This window comes from Pseudopipra pipra, chromosome 1, assembly GCF_036250125.1.
Source record: "Pseudopipra pipra isolate bDixPip1 chromosome 1, bDixPip1.hap1, whole genome shotgun sequence".
In the NCBI taxonomy this organism is placed as follows: domain Eukaryota; kingdom Metazoa; phylum Chordata; class Aves; order Passeriformes; family Pipridae; genus Pseudopipra; species Pseudopipra pipra.
The window spans coordinates 133875776-133892657 of record NC_087549.1 but is presented as its reverse complement, the minus strand read 5'-3'; the positions used below and the strand labels follow the sequence as shown (position 1 = coordinate 133892657).

General features: G+C 35.9%; 1 protein-coding gene across 3 annotated transcripts in view; it reads left to right on the top strand.

Annotated features, from left to right (window-relative positions):
* Nucleotides 1–16882, top strand: part of RUNDC3B (RUN domain containing 3B) — a 50358-nt gene that overhangs the window by 18425 nt on the left and 15051 nt on the right. For all 3 annotated transcript variants that reach the window (XM_064678378.1, XM_064678396.1, XM_064678387.1), the window contains exons 5-8: nt 1331–1420; nt 4711–4791; nt 6181–6349; nt 10379–10536. In XM_064678378.1, coding sequence (XP_064534448.1) covers nt 1331–1420; nt 4711–4791; nt 6181–6349; nt 10379–10536 — 498 coding nt within the window. The remainder of the gene's footprint in view (nt 1–1330; nt 1421–4710; nt 4792–6180; nt 6350–10378; nt 10537–16882) is intronic.

Below are 16882 nucleotides of genomic sequence, written 5' to 3'. Positions count from 1 at the left end.
ACTCCAAATGGATGTCTCTTATGAAAATACAGAAGTGGGACTTCTGACAGTATGCATTATAACACAGATCAATATTTGGAGCTGTGCCCCAAAACATTTCTTTCCTGGATGTTCACCATGCAGCCAACTTGAGCTCTCGCTGAACCATCCAGGTACTTTCATGCAGTTCTTAAAACAGATTGAGCCTTTGGTAGGGCAGTGTTGCTGGTATTTGTCTGGAAGATAGGTTGTATTCAGTTCTCTGGCACCTTCTTGCACTCATATGTTGCTAGAATGTATAGATGAACTGTGCACCTCAGCTCCTAGTAAGTGACCTTTCAACCTTGCTGTTGGTACTAAATAGCTCTTGGTTTCTCTGTTTCCACAATTAATGCTCAGGTGAATTCTAGTGACCTTTCTGCCCCTGGTACTGCCAAGACTCCTTTAACACAGAAATTAAAGTTGTGTGCTTTGTTATATATATAAAGTTATATACTTTGCTAAACAGACCAAATGCCTTTTTTACAAGGCCATGCATGGCATTGGTGGGTCCTATTTGCTTGCCCTGTGCATGGAATGTTTCTGTCTGGAAGTAGCTTCTGTGGTAGCTGGGAGGAGAAGATGAGAATAAGCAGGAGAGAATGGGGAGGTGGTGAGAGAATACATATTTCAGCCTTCACAAGTCCTCATACGCCTGAGTGTGCGAATTATATTTTGGGATCAAGGCATGCAGTTTGAAAGCTTTGGTCAAGAGGTGTTTTACAATAAAAAATGATATTAAGAAAACACTCCTTCAAGTAATGAAAACTAAATCTCAAAATAGCTGGATCCAGCATGCATCTTCCCATCATGCAGTATTTTAAGAGAATGTAAACTACGTGGAAAATAGCTGATTTGTGAAAATATTTTTTAAAAAATAATCAACTACTAGGAATAAAAAGTGAACTTTAAAAGAGGCTGCAAGTACAATTGTGAGAGACAACTTTTTCCGTGAGATGGAATCATTATTTTTTTTATGTATATGACACAAATTCTTCCTTTTAGCGATGAAGTATAAGATACATTCATAATTTTCTTTGCATTCTGTCCATCCTGTTCTACCGTTAGGACTAATACTGAAAATTCTTCTTACTTCTGTCTAAATTTTTATGTGCTATAAGATTGTGGTGGTTTGTGCTCTGCAGTCTATTGGTTTGCTTTATTTGAAATGAAATATGTATGCCTTTGGGGTTCACATAAGTTGTTTTTATTTAAACTGGATTTCTTCAGTTTTCTGTTAACTATGAAAAATATTACCATTATTATTTGAGAGAAAATGGTATTAGCTGAACTAATTTCTTTTTTATTGAAGGAGATTTTACGAGGATGGAGCAATTGTTCTCGGTGAAGAAGCAAATATGCTTGCTGGTATGCTGTTGGGACTCAATGCAATTGATTTCAGGTATTATACTTGCATGCTTCATAACTAAATGCTCAGAGAAAGTATTTATAAAACAATGTATTATGGAAAGCATTCTTAGATTCCCTTGGTAGTTTGCAAGACAAAACTTAGGTTACGGGGAAGAAGGGAGAAGGGGACAGAGAGATATCTTAAATGGCTCTTCTAGATAAGAAAAAAGTTATGCTGTCTTTTGTATAACTGCATGGTTACATGGTTGTTCTTTCAGGTATCAAAACCCTAGAAGCAATCAGAAGTATAACTGCAGAAGATATTTCAAACCTATTAAATGAAGCTTACAGGCAATTGAATCTTTTAAAGTTATTTTTAAACTGTAAGGAAAACTGTGTGATTAAGTGCTTGGTTATGCCTTGGTACTCAAGGACAGCATTATAACCCCATATGTAGAAGGTAATCTTTGACTTTAGCACTTTTAGATTTTAAAAGCTTAACCTACAAATGACCATTTACTATCAATTTTTGTTATAATTAACTGCAGCTGAACAGCTTACATTAATTTTCCTTTGCAATCTCTATCCAGACTTTCGTGGGCTTTTCTATATGATTAATTCTGTGTTCTGGGGTAACAAAGATGCAAGCACACCCTAGATAATAAAAATATATATGTTTATGGTATAGTGTACATATATATACTATAAAACCCCTCAGTAACATATAAAAATATAGTGCCTATAAAAAGACCAAACCTGGCTGGTGCAAGACCCTGTTAATATGCCTGGTTGGGCCCACTTAGCCTAAGGCAGAGCCGGTGGCAAAGTGTTTCATAACAGAGCGTAGGGAAAAGGCAAGTGATAATGTTATTCTCCATTCTTTTGTCTGTACACTGTTAATAGTTACCCTGCAGCAGCATTAATGCTTGTCACAAACCAGTTTAGGAGATAAACTGGCAGAAAACAGCACATAGCCTCAGTGGGTGCACTGAGTGATTAACTGTTGCCAAAAGGCCTTTGGAGATTTACTCCTGCTTATGTACCCTTATGCCAGTTTTGAGGCTTGTTAGACCCTTCTTAAATTGTTAAAGAGTAAAAAAACATACCCAGTAAGAAGACAGGATAGTTCTTTTGTTGTTAGTAGTTTGGTTCACAGAAGCATCTTGTTAGTGGCAGAGATGATGGGAGCGTAAGGCTTAGAGAAGAAAAGGAACAAAAAGCATTGAGTAATGTTTTCCTTTTCCAGTGCCACTGAACATTTAGTTCAGCTGCCTGTGGAACTGCAACGGGATGCCAAAAGGGGAAAAAAAAAGTAACCTAAAAATTCAGGTCCTGATGGCTGCTGAACCTGGTTCATAATGGAGTCAAATCCCAGTAGTGCTGTAAGGGAATGTAGTTGGGGTTTAGAAAAAAAAAAAAAGATAAAATGGGGAAGGAGAGATTGAAACCACAGGATAGCTTCTTTTCCCAGCATTTTGTCATTAGATTGGCTTAACTGCATCCTCAACACATGTTCTGGAGGAACAAAAGTGTGCTGGAGGATGATAAGGGTGCTAGTCTTCTGTTCAGCAAATTCAAATCTTACCAGATTTTATTAGTTTAATCTTTACATTATGTGAAATTAAACTGCTCTTGTATTATCCCTATACTTGAAAGGACTATAGCTATACAGGAATAACATTGCAAGATTAGGTCTGCAGTATGTAAATCCTTCCATAAATAATCATCAGTTGTCTGTGTTTGTCTCGCGTAAGCCTCAGTGATACATAGTAGGGTATGAGTGCTTTGTTGTATGACTGCATTTGTTCTTCCTTTGTCCTCTGATTTCTAATATAAACATATTTATAGGTATCTGTTTAATAGTATTCAGAGTAATGATTGGCTCTTTTTGGAGACATTTAAGCTTTGGTCAATGCAGTTTTTAAGAGTCTAGGAATTTTCTGGTCAAAATGGGAGCATAGTACTACAGGAGTGTTTGTATTGCCTCGCATATCACATGGTCACAGAATTACAGAATGGGTAAGGTTGGAAGGGACCACAGTGGGTCATCTGGTCCAACCTCCCTACTCAAGCAGGGTCGTCACAAAGCACATTGAACAGGATTGTGTCCAGACTGTTCTTGAATATCTCCTGTGAGGGAGACTCCACTACCTCTCTGGACAATCTGTTCCAGTGCTCAGTCACCTGCACAGTAAAGTTCTTCCTCATATTCAGGTGAAACTTCCTGTGCATTAGTTTCTGCCTGTTGTCTGATGTCCTATTGCTTGGCACCACTGAGAGGAACCTTCATAGTATTGTGTTTGAAGAGCTGAGAAGCCATAGCCATTCTTTCAATGTTATATTTGAGATTTTTTTTGTCAGTTCAAGCAGTCTCTGCTACATGTTGATTAGCTTATCTATGTGAAACTGTAAAAAAGACTTTGGGGTGGAGATGGGGGAACTTGGGTGAGAACATTATCTAATTTTTTTCTCCTCACAGCAATGTGGAATTAGGTTTCTACTTAAAGTAATTGTGATTTTGCAGGGGTGCTTTTCTTATTTTCTTTGTTTTTCATTTCTTTGGGAAAAAAATAGCCCTTAAGATGTACTTTCCAAATACCACTTAAGTGATTGTGTTGTCAAAAATGGCACTTTGTAATTCATTTAGCAAAAGCTATGTCTTATTAGAATCTGTTTATTGATAACAGAGATAGGAGGAATGACGAATACGAGCCTTGTTGGAAGCATGATTAATTTTGTCACTTCTGTGTTAATTAGACATGGTTGAAATACAATAATTTGTATCCAGTACAAAAAAAGAATACAGTGTAAATGAGGGCTTTATAAAGTTACAGCCATTTAAGAACATTTTCTAAAAGTTAGTTTCATTTATGTTCCTCATCTTCCTGCAGCCCAGCACCTGCGTCTGAAAGGAGAAAGACTCTGAAATATTTTTGAGAACAGATTTTTTGACTTAATGGGATGGTTGCATAAGCGCTCTGCAAACACTTTAAATTAAGTCAAATTCTGCAGGTTCCAAGTTCATCCATAGTTCTTCTGTTGCTTTGGTTAACTTCCTTGTTATTCTCTTGCCATCTATCTGTATTTTTCAGAATAAAAACAAATATTTAAAAACTATGGTTTATAGTACTTGCCCTGATCTGTTCCCTGATTATGTGTATTTTCTGGACTTATTTAATATTAAACAATCTAGCTCACCTGAGTAAGATTTCAGTGTTAAATGCTCTAAGCTTTTCTTATTACCAAAAAATTAAGAAAAATCAAATTTCACATTGGTAAGATTCAGCTGTCACTGTTGTATAATTTTCTTGTTATAAACTTATTGTTTCTCTTTTTTATCAGTTTTTGTCTGAAGGGTGAGGGACTGGATGGCAGCTTTCCTGCTGTCATAGATTATACACCGTACTTGAAGTTCACCCAAAGGTACTTTTTAGCTTTACTCTGCTTTTTTTAATTTTATTTCGTTGACAAAAATGTGCTTTATGCTGGGCGTCTTACTTTTTATTTCACATTCAAAATAATATTCATCTCTAAATACAGATCTATACCTTTATCTTTAAGACTGGAGGAGTTGTTACATGACTCATCAACGTGAGTCATGTTAACTTTGTTTCCTTAGCTTAGAATCAGAGTTCAGCAGGAAGCAAATGCTTTATCTCCTTTGATGATCACCAGACCAAGTTGTCCTTTCTCTTGGGCCTTTTCTATGTAGCCATAAACTAAAAAGTAGTTATTTTGTGTATAAAAATTATATATGCCCTGCTAAATGTAAGATATGACATGAGTAGTATGAGCTGTTAGCACATAATAGAGAGTCATGAGCAGTTGCATATATAATCTGACTTTCTGGCTACATTTTCCTCCTCTGACCAACCTAATGATTAATAATAAAAAGAATTCTGACTATCTAATAAATCAGGTAACAATCTGACATAACCAAAAAACATGGAAATAAATAAAATGTGTTCTATTATTAGGTTTACCAAAATGAAGGAAGGAGTTGATAGTAGTAGTCTTGGAAATGTACAACTGAACATGAAACATCCCAGTTATTTTCCCAAAGCTCTTACTAGCTTACATGGTAGTGACAAATTGCGTGGTTCAGTTAAAGCAGAATTTGTATCACAGCAGGATCATGAGGTTGGAGAAATCACTACTTAAAAAAACCGAGTAAATGCTGGTAATGTAGTGGGAAGCATAGTTGTAAGGGAAGATTTTAAATGGGTGTGGAGATAAATCAGAATTCTAGTCTTTGAGACAGAGGTCTACATTCTCTGCCACACATTGATTCTGGATGATATGAAGATATTTAAACAATGAGTCTGCTTTCTATGTTGGGAGATATGTTCTCTGCGGTAACAGACACATGATCTTTGCTATAACCATAAAGATATATTCTCATTTGAATTTATCATGATTTACCATAATGACAACCACTTTTTTGATTTCCTGCTTTTTTTTTTTAGAAAAAAAATTATTTTCAGATCCTCCTGTTTGTTCTGAATTTGTGAAGAAAAGATTAAGTCATCACTTCCTTAGATAGCATATTGTAATGCATTTGTCCTTTGTATTCAGGAGAGTAGCCCACATATGGTTGTCTAACTTGACTAAGTTCACAAACAAATTTTTGCTACGCAAATAAAAGCTTGAAATATGAGTTGTGTTTAGTGATCCATCCTATCCCAACATTTTTATTCTTTTTGGTTTACAGAGCTTTAGATATTTTTAAGAAATGTGATGCTTTAATTTCAATCAGAATTTGCCTTTTTACAAGCATGCCTTTTGACATGGCTCATAAATGTGGTCCTTCAGTTCTGACAGCATCAGCAGTGATGAAGAAGAGCTAAGAACGCTGGGCAGTAGTGGCAGTGAAGGCAGTACTCCAGAGAACATTGGCCCTCCTTTCATCACAGACGAAAACAGTTGGTACAACAAATGCAAAAGGGTAGAACAGAAGTACCGGCTTGCGTTGGAACAGAAGGTAAAAGATTAGTTTCGTGGGGGAGCTGTGAAGCCAAAGCTCATCACCAGCCAACTGGTGACATATCCAGTTAAATAAAGTCAGGAAAATATATTAAATATATTAAGTGGTAAGTGGTTTTAGAGTTTATGACCCTCAGAGTATCTAAGCATCTCTGCTCAGTGATTTGAGGGAAAAGAGGTCTGGGGAGATGTGGAAGAGAATAATAATAATTCAGAGATCAGATTTCACAATCTAATGTAGAAGCTTTGTCTCCTTTTTCCAGTCTTGGAGTTACATCCAATGTATTTCTGACACTGTTAGGTTGTGAGCTTGAAGTGAACATGATTGTCCACATGATTTTTCTCTTCCTTAGATGCTACAGAATTTTACTGATGTAAGTAGTCTGTCAGTAGAAGACTTTTATGATGACAGTGGTGTTAAACTTAAGTCTTAGAGTAAATAGAAATGATCAGCAAAGTAATCCGTCTAGTAGGAAAAGTAAAATTGCCTTCTCAGTGATACTATGATGGTTTTTTAGAAAATATATGGTTTTAAGACTTGCTTGAAGGTAGAATGGGAAAGGAAAAGAAAAAAGTGTGTTTGTATTTGATTTTGATTTAGATGGCATATTGAATGTTACTATAGAAACCAAAGGTAAGTTTTCCATGTGATACTCAAATTTTTGAGCATTATTATTATTTTAATGAATCACATTATTCCTTGTAACATTCTCTTAATGGACTGCCAGCTTCTCTAGTTGTCTAATGTAAGGGTGAATTTAAATCAGTTTTAGGATAAATCTTTGAAAATTTTGGTGCATTTAAAACAATTTTTAAAATGATAGCTACTATGACAGCTGTTGACACTTTCCTAATTGTCCTCCTTTAGAATGCCTACTTGAAATTGCAGCAGCAAAGTAACTTTTTTATTCCCACAGACAGAAAAAATTCCATTATTTAATTTTCATTTGGGATGTGCCTGCCAAGTTTTTATATAATTCTCTTCAACTATACAACATCTGTTCTATTATAAATTGAACAAATGACTATTAAGAGGTTAGATGGACTATGGAATGGAGCTCCTTTCCTGGTGTTTCTCTCCCTTCCCTTTTTGGGACTTTTTTCATGGCAATAAGTTGAATCAACAACTGAGTAGCACACAGTGCAATAGGTACCAGTTAATTAGAGACAGTGTTTTTATTCAAGCAAAGTGGCTTTCTGACAATCTGTGTGTTGGAAAACTGGATGTTTGTGACAAGAAGACCAAGTTGAAAATATCTTTAGTAGCTGATGAAGTGGGTCTGATGGATCCTTCTTTTGTTATACTATCATTCACTTTGCCCAAACAATTATAAATTCCATTTGTGCCTCCCAAGGAAGTTTTTGTACTGCAGTCATTAACAGCAAAGGTGAATGATGTTTACCAGGGCCACCATATGACACTAAGATAAAGGTCTCTGTCTTTGAAATCATTTAAATGGTAGGATAGGGTCAGGTACTATTTTAGCAAGGTAAATCCTAGCATTGATTTATTGGATCAACAGCACTGTGCTGGTTTAGACCAAGAATCTTTGGTTATCCTACTATCCTGTCTTGGGTACTTGGCCGAAATAGATGTGGAGGAAAGAATAAACACAAAGCACATGTATGTGCACCAATTTTCCTCTTATACATTCTTGTCCAATGTATATCAGCTGAGGAACTTCCTGAAACTGGTAAGGTTTGTCTGTGCAGTAACCTATGATGGATCTCTGTTCCAAATACTTGTCAAATATCACCTTCATCCCATGCAAATTTTTAGCATCTGAACAATTTTTTTTACAAAGCATTCTGTGAATCTACCATCTGTTGTGTGAAAAAACACCTCCTTTTCTGTCTTTTGAATCTGGCTTCTATAGGCTTGATTTCGTGGTACTTACCTCTTGGTTTGTTTTTTTTTTAATTAGGAAGAATCACTTCCTCTCTGCCCTCTCTAGCCCACTCTGGAAATATGATGAGTTTGTCTTTTCCAAGTTGTCTCTTGTCCAGATCAATGAGTCATACCTTACACATTTGTTACTTATGTGGAAGTTATCCCTTCCCTATTTTGGAATGGTTTAAACTGTTCACTTTTGTGTAGTACACTCCTAAATTCTTTGTGTACTGTTTATACTGGAGTTTTATGTGCTTTTACTAGTGGGATGGTGCATCTCTGTGCCATTATAGATAAGAGTATTTACTGCTCATAGTATTCTATTTCTGACACTGATGCTTCATGTCTAAAATGTTTTTGTAAAATGATTTGATTTTTTTTCTGAGAGACCAGAAATTTGTGTATGTCCCAACACACCATTTAGTACTTTCAAGTACTTTGTCTTAGAGCTCCAAAGAATACCTTAGCAGTCAAGATGACAGTAACATTTGATGAGGCAGAACTAGGCATACTAAAAAGCTCTCAAGATTCCTTGGAACTTGTACTGAAACTAAAAAAATTCCTATCAAATATAAATATATCCAGTGGATAGAACTGTGTGTAATTATAGAATCACAGAATACTTGTGGTCAGATGGCACCTCTGGAGATTGTCTAGTCCAACTCTCTTGCTCAGAAAAAGGTAGACCAGAGCAGGTTGCTTAAGGCCTTATTCAGTCAGACCGTGAATATCTCAAGGATGCAGACTCCTCAGCCTGTCTGGACAACCCATTCCAGTGTTCATTTCAGACCAAGAAAAAAAGAAGAGGAAAAAAAAGGTTTTCCTATATTTAAATAGTTTCCTGTATTCCTGCATTTCAGTTTCCTGTATTACAGTTTTTGCCCATTGCTTCTTTTCACTGGCTACCACTGAGAAGAGTCTGTTTCTCCCCTTAAATAGTGATGATAAATAATAATGAATTTCCCATTAAATACTGATGCACGTTGATATGATTAATTTTTCTTACCCTCTTCCCTTCTCCTCAGCCCTGACCTGCTCCTTCTTTCTCCTCTCATATGAGAGATGCTCCAAACCCTTAACAGTCTTTGTGGTGATGAATTACATTAGTAGCATCTTGATACCAGCTAATGTGAAGTCTCTTTTCTTATTCAACAGGATTTGAGAACAGACACACCCATTCCATGTCTATGAAAACTGCCCTTTTTTTAATACTTATTTTTAAATGCGGGCACCTATGAGAGAGTTGCGCAGTTTTCCACAGGTTTCAAGGAATATGCACAATTTTATGTAGTTGTGACGTAGTGTATCTAGTTTTAACTGAGAATTTATGAGAAGTTACTCACATCTGACATGCTGAAACTGTGCTTGAAGAAGGAAATGGCATAGCTGCTTAGTATTGTAACCAGATGTGTAACATCCTTTGTGACCAGCATGCCATCACAGCTGCCATTAAATACTCACATAGTGGATTTTTTTAGGTGACTAAGTAGTGTGATTAGGATTGTCCCATTTCTTTATAGTATCAGCTGGAAAAACAATGGCGTACGTGCACATTCCAGCTGTACATGTCCAATGTTACTAAAAGAAGTGACCTTCACTGGTTTTCTTACCTTATGCTTTACTGTAGATTAGTATTTATTTCAATAACCTCCTTTGTCTTTTCAGTGTGTGATGAGGTATTGCAGTTTTCAAAGACACTTTAAAATAAGGTGTATTTTATTCCTAATAATTCTGGATCCCTTTCATTAACTATATAGATCCATGTAGTTTCTACTCTTGTGCTTCTTGTGCGATATCTAGCATCCTGCATCTGTTAAGTTGTAGAATTCTGGTCTTTTTCTTGTGTTAGTGACTGTTCTATGTTGCTTTTGAAAAATGAATTAGTGTTTCATGCTGGTGACACTCCTGTCTCGTTTTTTCATATACCTCTGCAAAAGTATGTGATTTTTTTTTGTTGCCTATTAAGAAATATCAAACTAATCTTAAGTCAATTTACCAGTCTGTTTAAAAATAATTAATAAACCCTACAACAAAACCAAAGTAAAACAATATATATCATAAACCAGAAAATGTGAACATATGTAAGGAAGTTTTTTTGATAGTTCTTTAAAGTTTTCTAACCACTTACATTTCCAGGGTTATCTTGAAGAATTGGTACGACTCAGAGAAAACCAACTATCTGAATCTGTCTCACAGAATAAACTGCTGTTACAAAGAATTGAAGATATGGATCTAGCCCATAAAATGGAGAAGGAGCAGCTGGAATATATCATTGTGGAGCTGCAAGACCAGTTGTAAGTTAGTATAATGAAGAAACATTGTTAGAGCAGTATTATTTAAATTATTTAGCTTATTTAACTAAACAATAAAAGGGCTTCTGGTCCTGTGGAAATGAGACAAACTTCTTAAAGAAATTGATGTATTTTAGCTTTTTATTTTTTTTTAACCGAAAAGTCTTTTATTTGAAATGACTCCCTGAAAACTTCAGTGATATAAGACAGAATAATTCTGTCTTATTAAATATTTAATTAATTAAATATTTAATTTTTTTTTAGATCTGAAATAGCTTACAGTAAACTTGCTTAAATTTTTAACACGTTTTTTTGAATCGTTCTTTATATTTTATTACTTCCAGCTTTAAGGCTGCCCCTAAAAAATATTGAAAGCAGCTTCCTTTTGAACACTATTTTTTAAATGTTAGGCAAGAGGGGATAAAAGAAAAACACTTATTTTCACTGTTCAGATTCTAATTTATTTGTGTGTGGCTCAGACACAGTAGAAGTTCATCTGGCAGTCCTAAAAATATTCAAACTGGTAAAACAGTTTGCTGGTCACCTTTTCTTTAATGCAAGGCAAAATGCTAAATCAACATTTGTGGCTACTAATATAATAAATATTTGAATATCTTATGATTCTTACACAATTTATCCTCTCAGCTCTGCCTGTTGGCTGTTAGGGAGGTACTCTGCTTTTGCAGAGACACTCCCACACTGGATGAAGCTCTGAGCAACCTGGTCTAGTGGAAGGTGTCCGTTCCCATGGCAGGGAGCTTCGAGCAGGATGACCTTTAAGGTCCCTTCCAACCCAGAGCATTCCATGATTCTACATTTGAAGACCCAGATAGACAGGTCTCACTGTCTGGTGATAAGTTGCCATGAGACTGCTATGGTGTGCACCTGCAGCAATTGAATGTTCTGTTCTGTTCATAAGAAATACAAGATAAGTTATTTTACCTTATATCTGGAGTAATTTTTAAGTGTCTGAGCCCTAAAGTAACATGGTAGTCATCTGTGATTTTTGAAACAGTCCAGGATAAAGAGAATATAAAGACACACCATCCAGAAGGGTCTTTTCTATGCAGTAAAAAGTATTTAGCTTGTAAACAAAGATGATTTTTTTTCTTCTGCTCTTTCTTGTGATAGATCATTTTATTGGCAGTGCTTGAAATGCATTTTATGAAAATCTAAAGGAATACAGAATTTGCATTTTATTTATGCCAGTTTCAGAGTTGAAGAAGAAAAAAGATGTTTTTCCAAGTTTCTTCCCCCCCCCCCCCCCCCCGATTGCCTATAAGTTTTTGAGAGATACCTGTTCTTAAGTTGTTTTCTGAACTTACTGATATGCCTTATGATTCATGTTATGCTGCTTTGGCATCCTTGGTTATTTGGGGGAGGTGTGAGCTCATTTAAACCAACTCTGGTACTGGAAATTTTGAATGTTCATACCTGCTGTTAATTTTTAGCTGAGATGTACGCAATCAGACTGTTCTAAAGATCTCAGTCTTTAGAGTTTGATTTTGTTTGCTGGCTTTCTTATGTAAAGGCTCAAACTGTGGAATAGTTTCTATTGTATCTTGACAGTGTGTTTTTGTATAGCTGTTTATGAGACTCTGCAGTCAGGAGTCTGAGCTACACTAGGTATTTGGAGAGGTATAATTTTGCATTTTTATTGCTGTTAGTGTAGTGTGCCTGTCAGATGAGGGAAGGGAAAGTATTCCTAGCAGGTTTCTAATGGTCAACACCATAATTAACGTATTTTAATCATATTTATAATTAGTAATTTTCCTTTTTGGTTTTTGTTTTGGTTTGGTTTGTTTGTTTTTTATTCTGACCAAGGGTGATGTGGCAGCAGAATGTGTTGTATCACTAATGTATCTGTAATGAGGCATGAGTTTCAGCCAGTTGCTTTTTATGGTCCAGCCATTTTAGAATGATGTTAATGTAATTCCACATCTTAGTGTTTTGCTCTCCTACCATTAGTAGCATTTTGAAGCAGTGAATGTATGCTGTAATCTGTTTGAATTCTTTATAAGCAGGTAAGAGCAAGTTTGGGACTGTAATTCTGCCCAAGGCATTACTGCATTACTGTTTGTAAAACACTTTGAGATCTGATTTAGGATCATTTGCTGTATAATTGAAACTATTATAAATAAACATTCTATATTTTCTTTTTAATGATGCTTTTCTATTCCACTGGCTGTTGTTTCTGAGGTAACAAGTTCTATGGCTTCAGACTTCTGTTGCATAAGAATTTGTCAATGTTTCCAAAAGGCTATTTCGCAGGCATGCAAGTCAAAATGTTTTACGTGTATTCTCAGTGGGTTTGGGCAGAATCTGAGTCTCTCTCTATTTCTGCCTCACCCAGAAAAAAAAAAAGTGTGAGGTAAGGAATAGAGATCTGACTCTTTTGACAATATAGGTTATTATTGTTGCTGACTTGGAAACCAGATAAGACAGAATCAACAGACGAACACCAGATAAACAAGGCCTTCTGGTTAAAAGTTTCCTCCAGAGACATTTTTCCACATGCATGTTTAATAAGGCAGTTTGCTGTAAAGCGTGAAATAAATATGAGGATAGGAGATTGGAGAAACTTGGAAGTTAATTTTCTTTTACAGCTGCTATGCTTAGTGTTCTACAGTTTTCTGTATTCTTAACTTTGTCTCACACACTTGAGTATCCAACCTACAATGAAGACCACAATTTTCAGTTTAGTTAAGAGCTATTTTACAGAGCTCATGAATACCTATATCTGGAAAATAGAGAAGCTAAAAATTTATCAGATTAATTATTCACAAAAGAGTAACTTTTTTTTTGTCTTTCAGCTTAATTGGATTTCTTAGTAATATGCCCATCCATCTGTGGATTGGAGCTCTCTCTTTGTAAATCAAGTTAGAAAAGTGAATCTGCAATGGACAACCTGATCATCAGTACAACACATTTAAACTAATGCAGAGCTGATCAATGAGGAGGTTCAGGCCGGACGTTAGGAAACATTTCTGTACTGGGAGGGAGGTTAAACACTGGAACAGGCTTCCTAGAGAGGTGAACGATGCCCCCAGCCTGTCAATGTTCAAGAGGCCTTTGGACTATGCTATTAATAATATGCTTTAACTTTTAATCAGCCTTGAAGTGATCAGAGAGTTGGGCTAGATCATCATTTTAAGTCTCTTCCTACAGGAACTGTTCTGTTCTATTCTCAGAACAGCTTGGTCTTTTACCACCCTTTCAGCATCTGCAGATGAAGTGATTGCCTAGTGACAGGTGTGAGTTATAGTAATGATGAGGCACTTATGGCCTTCATCTGCTTTCTTCAGAAGGCATCACTGGGATGTGTTTTTGTCTAGGACTTATTGTAGCTGAACGTTATAGAACAGTGCTTTTGGCTCCACTCTTCTTTAAAAATAGTGTATTTTTACGGTGAGAGTTAGGCAGTTCTTAAGGCCTTAAAGTGCTTAAAATTAATAGCTCACAGGAGGACAGCCAAGAGAAGCGTGTGATCCATAGCATGTCTAGCTGAAGAAAAAATTCTGTAACATTCAAAATGTGATGGGAAAAGGATCCCAAATAATCAAGGAATTGTATTCCGGAATATTCAGACTCACAGAGGCAGATGTTCCTTCCTCCTCTGTGATCCTGCAAAGAAATGTTGAATGTCTCTTGAAGCAGAGAGACATTTGATTGCACACCCCATCAGTAAAAAAATTCGAAGCACCCCCGCAATGTAGGTATATTTATTTATGAATTATATAAATGTACTACTTCGCTAATACATTATTTAAATTTTTAAACATACACAAAAATAGAAATTTAAAAGTATGAGATAAAGATTAAATAAAAACTAGTTTGTATTTTTAAAAATCTATTAACAGTACACAAAGTATTTTCTTCCCATACCCCAAAGGGTTGTCTTTCGCACCTCACTTTGGAGGCCACTGCATTGAAGGACTAGTTAGCTCAGTTAAAGATGTGACTGGGCAAAATCTGGGACCATTTGCCCACAACATCCTTGTATTAAAACTCTTGAGCTCATCTTAAAGAGGCTTTTTCCCCCCCTTTGGTTGATTCTTAGTCTTACTTTTGACTAACACATTATGTTAAGACAAACTCTGCTGATATTTGTTACTTTAAAGTTCAGATTCTGCATCTGAAATTGATATTCATATATGTTAACTATTGATGATTACAAGAGAGATTCCATCAATTTCCAGAATAATGACTCATCTCCTGCATGGTGACTCACTGATGTTATAAAAGCTGATCACTTTAGCATAGACTATCTTTTTAAAAAAAGTGACAGGAAAAGGGAAGGCATTGTATACAAAATGAGAAAACCATCAACTTAAAATGCTTTAATTTTTTTTTTCCTGCTGGGATATTTGTTAAAATATATCTTAAAAAAGGTATTTGTATGTTAAAATAGTGATTTCCATAATGTTTATCAACGTAGGTTTCCTCCTAGATGACTTCTTAGGGTTTGTTTTCAGGCTGGTGTGCCTGATGTAAGATAGTACAGCCCTTTGTACCAGCTGCTGTTTTTCCTTTTTTTTTTTTTGATTTATCACTTGTGGAAAATCCATTTCTTAGATTCTGTGATTATGCTACATTTTATATCACTCTGTTTTTTAACCCCCTTTACTGTTTCTTCCACCCCCTTTACTGTTTCTTCCTATATCCCTATCTTGTTCTGGTGTTTCGTGGAGGGGCATGTGGAGGGAAGAAAAATCAGGAAAACTGTTCTAAGTTTGGAATTCTGTCACTGGTTATGGCACAGATATGCAGCAAATTTAATTGTAGGGGTGCTCATGTCGTATATTGAACTAAGCCTTTAAGGAGAACTAAGAATTTTTTTAATGTGTTAGCAAATCTTAAAGATAGGTTTATTTAGTTTGTCTTGGTGTTACTTCAGAATTAGTCTTTTCAAGGTCCAAACTGTGCTTGTAATCCATTCTTAATACCTTAAAATAGCTTAATATTTTAATATTAATAATTCTTAATAGTTTAATATCCAGCAATACTGCAGTTTCTATCTGGATAATGTAGATGTCTTTGTGGAGGCAGGAAATGACAGTGTACTTGCAATCCTGAGAGACTGGTCTTTTTCAGTAACACTTTAATTACAATAAGTGTTCTGTGTATGCTTTCACCCCTGAGAAGTACACAGCCTGTCACTTACACTGTGCTCTTTTCCAGGCATTGACTGTTTGAGTACTCTGTCCTCACACCTCTTTTCCCCTTTGTTAACACTGCAGGGAGCTCAGGGTAATGGCATCTTGCCTTTCAGAAAGGTCCATCAGCTGATTCTCAGCAGCACCTGGATGGAGCACAACAGTTCTGTGAGACATCTGACATGCAGAGTAAATTCATACGTTTAAGTTCAGGCAAAATGACCTTTTCGGTTTCAGACAGACTATGTCCTCCCAGATCTGTTATGGAGTACATAAAGGAAGATTTACTATATTCTTTGTAGCAAAGATGATTTCTTTTCAATGATTGGTCATGCCCCATTTCATTAAAAAACCTGCTTATGAAAATTCCATCTGTGCTTTTCCTTGCTTTGTCAGGGTTCTATTTGTAAATGCTCTAGAGCTTGTAGAGTGCTGTCACAACTACTCTCTCTGAGAGCAGGCAGGGGAGGTTCACAGATGAAGGTGCAAAGCTGTAGAGGATGTAGGCAATAGCTCTGCTGTCAGGGACAAAACAGAGGAAGGCTTCTTCAAGGGAATGGAAGCAGAAGGGTCTGAGTGAAGGCTTTGAAATTTAGCCTATTTTGTGTCTCCTTGTGGGTAAAACTTAAATATCAGTTGCCTGGCTTTGTAATCCTAGCTCAAAAACTAAATCATCTGCAGAAATGGGAAAGCTGGATCGATTTTTTAGCACTCTTACCTTCATTTCACATGGTCCTCTTTAAAGACTTACTGGGTTTTTTTAAGCAACTGAATTCCTCAACTGCTTAAGTACAGTAAATCCAATTTGTTGTAGCTACTTTATTTTCTCACTGAAAGGAAGTTGGAGATTAAATTTTAATCTTTGATCTTCTTGGCAAATTTCTTTCCTAGAATATGAAAACTGAGAATGCTAATCCTTCTTTCCTTTTAAAGCTTTCATGGATCCTGCTATCAAAGGCTAATTCATATGAGCCATGCTCTTATTTGTAATGCTTCCTGTCTGTCCTCTGTCTCCCTCAAGTTGGCAGCAGCAGTTAGAAATCCTTAGTATTTCAGTCTGTTTTCAGGTCCTTCTTTTTTCAATCTGTTTTTTTTTTCACAGCATAGAAAAAATACTACATATTCTGACAGATGTTAAAACTTTTGTTTAGGCAGTGTTTGCGATTTTGATTTTGTGTAATTTTTTCTTTTGA